Below are 11998 nucleotides of genomic sequence, written 5' to 3' on the forward strand. Positions count from 1 at the left end.
AAAGTAAACTTAAGTCTTACCAAGTTATATGAATTATATTTTAGACATATTAATATTTTACAAAATCAAGTCTATTTTAGTTGTGTTAAAATTAATAAATATGTATATAATATTAGTTAAATAAATGCGAGCACACTATTTGATTCATTTTCTTAAGGCACTTAAAAAATGTACAATAAAATAAAAACATAAGGCACAAAAGTTATCACTTAAAATGTATAATGATTTGAATAATGCAATTAAAATAAACTTAAGATGCTTAATTTTTCGGTAAACACGAGTACAGATATAGCAATAGGTTTTATTATGTCTTAATTTACTTAAAAATAACACAAACACATTTGGTATAGTATAAGTCATAAGCATATTTAACAAAGTTAATGTATAAGTTCTGAGGACATGACGGTAGAAAGTGTTTGATAAACCATAAAAATTGGCCATCATGATAATGCTTTATAATAATAATTTATACAATAAATTATGTACTTAAGCGGACTTATAATTTAATTAATCTGTGCACTTTTTGCTAGTCGTCCATTTTGTTTGTCTATGTGGTTATACTCCTTATGTAAAATATTATAATTGACAGAATGTTCATGGGCCTCTGTATGACCTATAACCCCAGATTGAACTTAGCAGGTAAAACGCAGCCATTATCAATCCCAGAATCTAGACACACAAGTATGAGTATTTTAGAACAATTAAATTTATTTCCTTAAAAAAATAAAATGCTTACTGATGCAATTACGAAGTGATTTTGTGGGTTACGACCACTATTATCATTTGCATCGAGCAATAGGAATACAGATGCCACCAACAAAAATACAAATCCAGCTCCATGATATATAAACTCCTGCAAAGATAAACATCATTCAAATAATTGTTTTTTAAATGATTAATAATTTACATAATTTCAATTTATTAACTAATCATGTTGGTAGGTGTTTCATTCACTGCACACCATTACATGTCTATCAAGTTGTAATAAAATCTATATTTCAAAATACTTATAGAATATTCATTAAATTATATTTAATATAAATACTAAATGCATAATGAGTAATTAGTAACTACCAACGTAAATGAATTCAGAATAATTATAACTAAGACTAAATACTCAAATTGATAGATTGAATATTTATTCAATAGAATAGATAAATAGATAGTGAATGGTTAAGTATTTATTAAAAAATACATTGTACAACATGTATTATTCAATGTAGTTTATTACAAATTATATTCTGAATTTAAACATCAACAAATTAAAATATAATTTATAATTTTCGAAACATGCAACAACTTTATTTTGGTAATGTGTTGACTGTCAATTGTGTCGCCTAGGTAAACGCCTTAACAAGTTAATTATTATTTCTAAACATAATAATTTACAACAATATTTCTTTACGTTCATTAAATAAAATAAAACCACAACCATAGTTCCATGTATTATATTAGATTTTGTACTTACAAAATTAGTTTTAGATATGATAGGCCCTGTGGAAATGGATAGCAGACAAGAAATCAACAACAGAAGACTCGTTAAGAAAAACGCACTAACTGTGCCCAAAAAAAAAAGTTGTGCGTTGTGCGTGCCATACACCCAGCAATGACATAAGTTATCTCTGTTATAAATCAACAGACCCAAAACAATGCCTCCTAAAATCTGAAAAAAAAAACAAATACATCAACATTTTTATGTTTTCAATCTAAATATTAAAATATTATTTATTAATATTAAAACTAGAGTCTAGGAATCCGTTATTATTATATCCTACCAATTACTGAAAGTCTGTTTGTTTAATAATTCATTCTTAATTTCATACTTTATTCTGATCTATAAATCCTATATTATTATTATTATTGCACACAGGGCCGGTTATAGGCGTAGGCGACGTAGGCATAAGCCTACGGCGGCAAAATTAATATTTATATAGAGGCGGCATATAAGAAAAGTTATAATAAAACAAGAGGCGGCAATTTTGATCTTTGCCTACATTTAAAAATTTGCTTGCACCGGCCCTGATTGCACACCGACAGTTCAACAACTGGCACCCATGACCTGTCTGAGTATCTGACTGTTTTTGTATTTGGATTCTTATACATAATTTTTAATTAATATTTTAACTATTCAGTACACTAGACATGTATCTATTTACTATACATTTACCCATGTTTCACCATATAAATATTATTATTATTTTTTTTTTTTATTAATATTTTTGAAAATAATAAGTACATTTCTTTTAGTTCTAAATATTTTTGTTTTTTAATAACTTGGCATAAAATTATTGTTGCTAGTTATCGTATTATGTATGTCACTTGAAATTGTGAAGTATCGAATTAATTATGTGTGTAATTTATATACCCGTAAAATATAAATATTTTAAGAGCTGAATAATTAGTTACTATCATGAAGTGATCATGTATAATCATTTACGTAGTTACCTACCTACGCCTTAAAATAGGTACCTATAAACAAGAGCCATGTATTATTTTCTATTCATACATGTATGAATGAAACCCTGTATCAACAAACAATTAGGAGTTAGGACTATTATATATACCTAGGTTGCTAGGTAGATATGGATTATATTTAATTACTTATGAAAAGGCAACAGCCTATACACTGTAACCTAACTATAATAATGTGTCCTTGATGTGACACATAAAAAAACCCCAGTCAACCTAAAAATATTATTTAGGTATTGCAAAATATATGCGTGACCCCAAATATATTCGATATACTTATTAAAATGTTAAACGAATGGAAACTAGCCACTAAACCACTATATAGGCCTGCAGGCGTAGTTAACTCGATGTGCATCTTATTGTTAATTTTTCGATGGTGTTTTCTTATTTATATATAATTAAAAAAATGGCTCGTTGATGTGTTGTGGTTTTTATTCCAAGGACGAATTGAAAACCATTTTCCAGTTCGGTAGTTACCATAGACGTATAAATATTTATATGTCTATGGTAGTTACAGTAAAGCTCACTGTACAGCGTATTATATTGAATGCATAAAAATCCTGTCTGGTGGGGAGTGTTTGGCGCCACAGCCCTTCCGGATAACTATATATATTGTCGACTACACGTTTTTCAGTAAATATTCATTCTCGAGACACACCCTGGAAACTTGACCTAGATATATATTAAATTTAACTAAATCCATACGATTACACATTATGCCTAATATATTGTATCAAATGAAATTTATTTGTTTCTAATAAATTAATTAATTTTAATTATAGGTACTAAAATACATTAATTTATTATTTTATTGTCTTTTTTTACGGTAGTATTTTTTTAAAGCATGGTGTACGGTATTATACGTTCTAGAAAAAAAAAATATTGTATTACATCATGGTGTAACCTATTTTTTTTTTTATTTTTTTTTATAGTAGCTGGTAGATCATCTAATAATATTTAATGACGGTCGGTGGGTGTTGAATGTTAAATTTCTAAGTTTGCCCCTTGTAAAATTATAATGATTTGCTCCTCTGAATATATAAGTATCTATATCTAATACTGTCGTCTGTCGATGGTTAACGTTAACAGATAACGATTTAAAAATTAAAATTATTCATAGGTACCTATGAAGTTGATTATTTTAGAATAAATATAATTTTATATATTTAAAAAACAATATACATAATATTTTGTGTGTTTTTCCGAACCGTACTAGGGCCACAACAAAAAACGAACCCTTATTTCTATTGAATTAATGGTTTTTGGTTTCATAAATTCAAGAAAAAATATTCACTGATAATTATCTAGCACCGATCTGATCTCCATTGCAAGTGTGTGACATCATCCTAAACGATATTTTAGCCTTTTCAACCGTTCATTATACATAGTCGATGACTCGACGTGATGATAATATTTTGTGGCCGTACGATGCGCCCACCGCCCACCCCTGTTCCACTATAATATATTAGACGAGTACCTACCTATATCGAAATAGTTTCGAGGCGTAAATTATTTCATGCACAATACAATAAAATATTAGGTGTAAATGCCATTTACCATTAACCTAACCATTTAGTAAATGGTGTAATACCAGCTATAACCGGTCGTAGAACATAGGTACCTATTAATAATATTGTATACCTACAGCATAATAAATTATAATAAAATGACGTGATTTAGGCATCGGAGATTTTCTTATTTCTTATTTTGTCTATACGCGTGTTTTAAGCGTGACGTAAGTGGCGTACTAATATAAATTATATTTATAGAATTCGTCCGATGATCTTAGCGGTTATTGATCGCTTTTTTAAAATATTCATATTAAAATAAAAAAATTATAACATTGCAATATAAACTCGTTATTTTACTATTGATATAAGTATTGTAGTTTTCGAGGGCATACCTATACGTTGATGTATTCAAATATTGAAATATGTATACAATCATTATACTATACTATTCGTCTGAACCAAACATATTATAATAGGTAGGTAGGTAACATTTGCATGTTAGGTGGTCGTAGCGGGACAGACTTGCGTATTGGCATATTGCACATTTATATACACACGTGAAATAAATAACGTTATTATTTTTTTGTGAAATGTATAATAAAACATTCAACATGTTTAATATTATTATTTACCTATAATTGTTGCAAAATGTTCATGTTTTCGTGAGGCTGTTTTTTTTTTCTAACGATTTTACTTTTACTTTAGGCCTTATGTTCAAACGGTTTTAAGTGAAATAATATACTATTTACCGGCTATCAAAACTAAAAAAAAAAATAACCAATTAATTAAAGCTGGTACGATGTATTATTGATGTCTAGACTCTAAGCAAGTAGATAACCATTTATACCATACACGTCATAAATATCGCGAATATCGAAATAACTTTACCGTATTCGAACAATCAAACTGGTACCTACATTAATTACTACTTGATACTTCTCACTTCTATACATTTAATTAATGTAAACCATACTTGATACTTACAACTTCGGCTAACTTTAATAACCCAGGCACCGATTTCACATAACCAGTGTTTAGGATTATAGCAGATGTTGTAGATGTTGTGGTCCGGGTAACTGTCACCGTATGAGACATTTCTCTAGATCTAGAACATTGAATAATATGAATATTGATATAGGTATAAGTATGTGCGCTTATTTGTGACGTAAAACCGACTGTACGATAATTAACACTCGATGTAGGTAGACGTATTTTTGAATATCAGTACAATATCACATTTTCGGGACTAATAAGCAACAACTATATAAGCAATAATTTTAAAAATGTTTAATACTATATTTAACTGTAAATATTTCATTATAAGTCTAACGTGACTTAATAAATAAATTTAAAATGGACTAGGCAGGGGGACTATGTTATAGTATACAAGCGTACATCATCTATAGCGAAATTTGTGACTACCCGCGTATTATTCATAATTTGTTAATAAATTAAATGTTATTAATAATTTATTTATCCTATACGAATAACGAACGACGAATAAATTATCCATAATATTGAAGCCCTTGAATTCTGAATTCAACAAACAAAAATGTAATATCTGGCCACATCATATTAATTTTATGTACAACCTATTTCTAGCTATAATTACGTTTAAATGGTATAAAATTGATGTTAATGTTTACAACCCACGTCCATACTTATTGTCGGCGACGGCGTATCTCACTATATAGAGTCTTATTCATGAATATTAAGAAGGTTTGAAAATGATTACGTAATTCTATATACCATAAACTTAACTCGAGTTTATAGCATTTCATAACTGTGTAATAGCCAATAGGCCATTGCCATTTGCCATACATCGCAGCACATAATATAAATATTTATTTTATCATAATATACATTTTTTTTAATATTTTAAACTCTACAAAAATAATTGATTTATTTTATAAACAGTTATCAAGCCTTACGGTATCATTACTAAATGAAATAAATAGTGAAATCTTGGGTCAAAAGGATGATATACTATTTTAGTAAAAACTCATTTTACTACGATTAATTTTTTTTTACGTTATCGTAGATTTCTATATTCGTTCGAATATGGTCATGTCCTAGTGGTTCAGTACTCACCTATACATAACGTAATTTGTCTATACATTATTGTGTCACGTTTTTCTCCTCTGTCTTACGTGTTCGTATTTTTTGTGTCTATGTAGGTATATAGGCCGGTATAACTATATAGGTACGTTTGTTGTATTATTATTTATTATTTTAACCACATACATGATGGGGAACGCCTAGATAAAAATATAAGACAATACTACAATAGTGTTTTTCATTCAATGAATTTCTTCAAATTAATATTTTACTGTTGAACATATTTTAGTTTTATAAACAAGAGAATACAAAATATTTTAATTTTAAGAGTAGGTAACAGATGCAATACTAATAATAATAATGTCAAGTAACCTTAAACGTGATGACGACACTAAATACTAAAACTTGGTTATTAATTTAAAACCGTATAAATATATACCTATCACCTTGTACAGTGTAATATATGACGTAGGAGTTAAAAGTGCATTTCTCATCATCAATTTGTTTTCGTATAAAAACAAACCCATGTGGCCATGTTTATTTATTATAGTTAATGATTTATTTAAAAGTTTTATAATATTAAAGCGCGTCGCGTATTTTCAGTGAATTTAAAATAAATTATTAAGATTATTATTTTTAAGACTTGACAAATTACAATTTAGAAAAAATATGACGCAATAAACAAATTTAAAAAATATGATGAGAGAGAGGCCGCCGGCCCCCATCAACCGGGCATGGCAGAAACCCACGGGTGCCCATTCAAAATTCTGCCAAATAAAACCCACGAGTTAAAACCTTAGAGTACCTTCCCCTACAGTTCCCCAGGCTAATGATCTCAGTTGTCGAAGCCCTAACCATAAAAAAAAAATATGATATGATCAAATTGTTTAACATTTAAAAATATAAACAATACATTTTGGACAACTATAAAGCGACACCGTCTAATTAGCATATTAGTGTTATAATAATAATAATAATAATAGTTAGGTACAGTGAACAGTTACAGTGCAAGTAATTTATACATCTTACAATTTGTTTAAAGTTCAAGCTGTTATTTATAAATGTTTATGCCACCTACTAAAAGATGATACATTACATATATATACTAAATTTATACCCATATATAGGTATGCTAGAATGGTGTAATATAAACACCTATATTTATAATCCAGTTAACTTTTAAAACAGTGTTTGTCTTCTATATGTAATTCATAAGTAATTCTAATTAGGTATATTTAGAAAAACAAGCTACATCCAGGAAAATTATTACTAAAAATGTATAAAATTTTGTTTTTTTTATCATAGTGATGATTTTTGTTTATATATTATGTATATTTTTTTTAAGTGTTTAGTATATCGCTATATATTTTTAATTTTATATTCTGAAACAACAAATTTCTCTTGAGTGTATAAAATATAAAATATTGATCTTTAATTATTATAGTTATTATATTTAACCGATTATTTATAAAAATTTAACGTTATGGATATGTAATATAACCTAAAAAGACGTTTATCGCGTCTGTCATAGTAAAAGATACACCCCCTTTGATATTTCATGCCATTTCACTTGAAAAACTTAACGCTATTATAAATAATAAATTATGGTATTGGCTCAATAATCGATGTTTCTCATTTCCATAAATATCATCGAACATATATTATTATCCAGTAAGGCACTTTGCCTCAAAGTTAAATATATGGCCGGTTGCCATATAAAACATAAATTTTTTTTTTTAAAACCTCTGATAAAAAAAAAAATGGTTATGTATTTGATTTTTTGTACACGTACATGTAATATTATGAATAGACAAATAGTATATTAAATTAATCAAATAACATAATTTTATCAAAAACATATGACATTTAAGTGATTTATGTTGAAAATGCCTTTAATATAATTTTGTAAATAATATGTAATCGAATATGATATATATTTGAATTTGTATGCATAACTATTTAATTGGAAAACATAGATTAACAAAATTAAATTAAATTAATTGGTCAATTAGTTCATAAACGATTGCCAATAACTATGTTATACGTTAATAAAATAAAAAGTAAATTCATTTTTTGAAACTAATTTAAGATATCAATTTGGTGAAATAATATTTAATAGATGTTAGTCGACCTATATTTTAATTTCGTATAAAATTATAATTGAATAGATTAATAGTAACTCTCACCCTAAAATGTTATTTATTACAACTTAATGATTATTTTTTTGTTTTGTCTGACATTGACAATATAATAAACGAATTATTTTTCGAACTGCATAGTTATTATTATTTATTATCCTATAGTGTCGATATTATATTATTATTTCCATTCATGTCATGCTGTCACAATACAATATAGAATTTTGCATTATTATTCACGCGAAGACGTGTACACTTATTTTACAAAATTAATTATCATGTAAATGCAGTTAAATAAAACGAATCAGTAAGAGTAAGAGAATGAGAATTAAAATACAATTTATTCATAGAAAAAATGTACAATTTACTTTAAAAAAATAATGAAATATTAAAATATTGGGGAATTTAACTATGGGGTTAATATAACAATACAAACACATCCATTATTATAACGAATAGACAGGCATAGAATAGGGTTAAAAAAAGGTAAAACCATGTCAATTTCAATAAACTTTCAATAAACAATTTGCACACGCTAAAAATATAGACAAATCTCCAGTTATGCGACAATACAAGTTAGAAACTGCTCAATTTTTGTACCTATATTAATATTTTATATTGATCTAAAAATGTTTTATTTATATTCTAATATTACATTAAATAAATTAAATAATATAATTACCTATCGTTCATTGCTCTTTACTTAAGACTTGAATTTGAAAGTATTTAAACCATTTTTATTTATTTATATACGTTTAATAAAATGTATTTAACAGAAAAATAAACCGTTAGCGTATTATACTTGTATTGTTGTAGCACGTACGTTCAATTAATAATTTGTATATGGTAGCAATATAATTTAAGCACTAATTATAAATATACATATATATATATATATATATATATATATATATATCCATATTATCTAATTCTTCGTTTTTAAGTTTTTAAACAAATATTTTAACTAAAGAAATTAATAACATGAATCATGATATCAAAATATATTAATTTAAAGACCAATAATTAGTACCTATTTAACAAATTTATTACTGGTTATCAAGTTAGGTATCTCCAAATTGACATTAATATATTATCTAATTCTACATTCTTGTGTCTTTAAATAAATAATTCAATCAAATGAATAAAAAATGGCTTGTGGCTCGTGAGTCATGATATAAAATATGATTCAATATTATCAACTGTTTGTTAAGTTTATCAGTGATAAACGCAATATACCACACCTATATTATGTACATAAGAACAGTCATAATTGCAATTTTAAATTAACATTCGATGCAATAATAATAGGTATGTAATTTTGAAATTTATATTATAAATATCATGCTCTATGGCCCATCCCCATGACAAGTAGCCGGAATTTCAAACAATGCCTGGTAAACCGTTGAAAAATATAAATCGTTAATATTATCAAAGTTAAAATTTAATAGCTTGCGAAAAATAATAACAAATTAATTCGTGTATAAGGAGTAAACTTATCTAAATTAATAAAATTTAGTATGATATAATGTATATTTGATTTATGATGCATCATAATAAAATATTACATACATACCTAATATAGTACCAATACTAACTTATATAGCACTATTTAATAGGTTTAAGTAATTATATTTATAAAAATACTATGTATATATAATATGTACTAATTAAAATATGTTATTAAATGTCGTTGTTATTCAAACAACTTCGAGAATTATAATAATATATTATGTGAAACCTATATACCATAACTGCCGACAGGGATGTGTTATTTTGGATTAGTTGTGTAAGGATAAAATCAGTATTTTTTTTTGATATAAGTACCTACATTTTAATCCATCAAAACACTTAGGTATATAATATATTAAACGATAACGGTACTGTAAGTTCCGATTAGTAGTTGATAATAATATATCATGAAATATACATAGGCCAAATTCGTAAGAACTAGGTCAATAGGAGGATACTATATTTAGATGATGCTTACAGCGGAATGCTATCATATGAACAACTATATGTATATTTTAATTTTAATATTTTAATACGTATAAAGTTTTATGTAAAATGGCGGCTATCCAAGACAAAAAGTTTTGGAATATGTCCATAATAACCATGAACTCAACGCCTCTTTAAACTTAAAAATATTGAAAAAGTTTTAATTACAATTTATAATACATTCATTGACAAGGTATTTAAACACATATTATTACAGTCGTATAATAGATACAACCTTATAAAATTGTACTGAGAAATTAATTTTCTACACAAAGGTATTAAATTTGTTGTTTTTTTTTTTGCTAGCGTATGTTTTTACACTATAGTAAATTATAATTAACATTTGACTTATAATATTATGTTATTTATGGGTTGAAAAATTAATTATATTATCTCTAAAAAATACTACTGATTTCTTATAATAGGTATCTAAAATTAATATGATGCATTCTCTAATTAGGTACTTGCTTTTTTATAACACATTTATCATTTAAATAATAAAAATACTTGATTTGTGGCTTTTATAACACCAGAAAATAGTCTCGAAACCTTTTATTGACAAACATGACAGATTCACAAAGGTATCGTCAATATATTAATACTATTATAGTATACTATAGTAGTTATATTATTATACTGTTGTGAATTAGTGCTGGAGTTAAATTACGATAACACTTCAGAATAAAACAACATATATATTATAAAATGTGTATAATATTATAACTAAATTAATAGTAGGTATAAAAGATGTAATATGTAAAATATCTTACCTATAATATATTTATAGAGCGATAGTTTCAATATTTATACAATTGTATTGTATAAATTGATTATGTTTTGCTGTAGTGCACTTTGGTATTGTTATTGTTATTATATTATTATGATAACCACGATACAAACAAAAAAAATACTATCGATCAACTTTCTGATTGGTAACGAGCGCGCAAACTTGCGTGATTGACGTCCAAACGTTTACTGGTGAAAAAAAATAGTCCCGAACGTCGGACACGGCGCGTGTATAGTCGTATAGTGACCATAAAATTCCACTCTTTCCAACGCCCACCGGGCTTTTGAACACAAACTTGTATTCTATTTAGGCGACCGTCACACCAAACTTATAAATTATGTTATTACTATTATTATTATTATTATTATTATTTTATTTTTTTAAACACTCTCCGCCGTCGTCGAGAAAGTTTCTTGTTTACCGATAGAGAAAATCATCGTTTCAATCACGGAAATATATATATATATACTATTATATTATGTATATTGCTTATATAATAATATTGTATACACCTGCAGCGAATCTGAGAAAATTCTTGTAATTTTATTTATATGATGAGTGTTATTAATTATTGTGTCTTTTCAATAACTATGTGTCTATGTACATGTAGTTTACTCGATTAACTCAAAAGCTGCGGTCACGTGACGTATATCCATCGTAATCGTGTCATGTGTACATATTATGTATAGTTGTAATACGGATATATTTATAATGTTGTTATAATGTGGCCGCACGTGCCAACGGTTCGTACAACTGACGACTCAGCGATGCACGCAAATTTGGACTTGAGCGCAATTATTAAACTGATTTATATCGTGCTTACAAAATGTCTCGTTATTCGTATATTTTGAACTGACGATTGATAGGATGTCTTACACTGTTTCGTGGTATCCATCTCACGCGCTGCTACAAGTGTGCGATGCATTAAATTTACCACTCAATAGATTTATTGGAATCGTTTCTAAAATATTTTATTTTTGAACCGAATTGTGAGCAATATAATATTCAATTTTATTATTGTATAACACGCTTACAATACT

At 26.8% G+C, this 11998-nt stretch overlaps 1 protein-coding gene across 1 annotated transcript; it reads right to left on the minus strand.

Annotated features, from left to right (window-relative positions):
• Positions 1-16: 16 nt before the first annotated feature.
• Positions 17-11194, minus strand: LOC107163673 (uncharacterized). The gene is made up of 5 exons (XM_015511208.2): positions 10942-11194; positions 4965-5085; positions 1469-1663; positions 737-853; positions 17-669 (listed from the first exon to the last, which is right to left on the minus strand). Exons 2-5 carry the CDS (start codon positions 5073-5075, stop codon positions 595-597), a joined length of 498 nt encoding a protein of 165 aa, XP_015366694.1. The 5' UTR covers positions 5076-5085; positions 10942-11194; the 3' UTR covers positions 17-594.
• Positions 11195-11998: the final 804 nt, after the last annotated feature.

Source organism: Diuraphis noxia, unplaced genomic scaffold (assembly GCF_037042655.1).
Source record: "Diuraphis noxia isolate RWA-SAM2 unplaced genomic scaffold, SU_Dnox_SAM2 contig0005, whole genome shotgun sequence".
Classification (NCBI taxonomy): domain Eukaryota; kingdom Metazoa; phylum Arthropoda; class Insecta; order Hemiptera; family Aphididae; genus Diuraphis; species Diuraphis noxia.

Coding starts and splice junctions, on each gene's coding strand:
- LOC107163673 (XM_015511208.2), bottom strand. CDS start 5,075: ATGTCTCATACGGTGACAGTTACCCGGACCACAACATCTACAACATCT. Junction 1,664..4,964: donor TATTAAAGTTAGCCGAAGTT/GTAAGTATCAAG, acceptor TTTTTTTTTCAG/ATTTTAGGAGGCATTGTTTT. Junction 670..736: donor ATCACTTCGTAATTGCATCA/GTAAGCATTTTA, acceptor TTGTGTGTCTAG/ATTCTGGGATTGATAATGGC.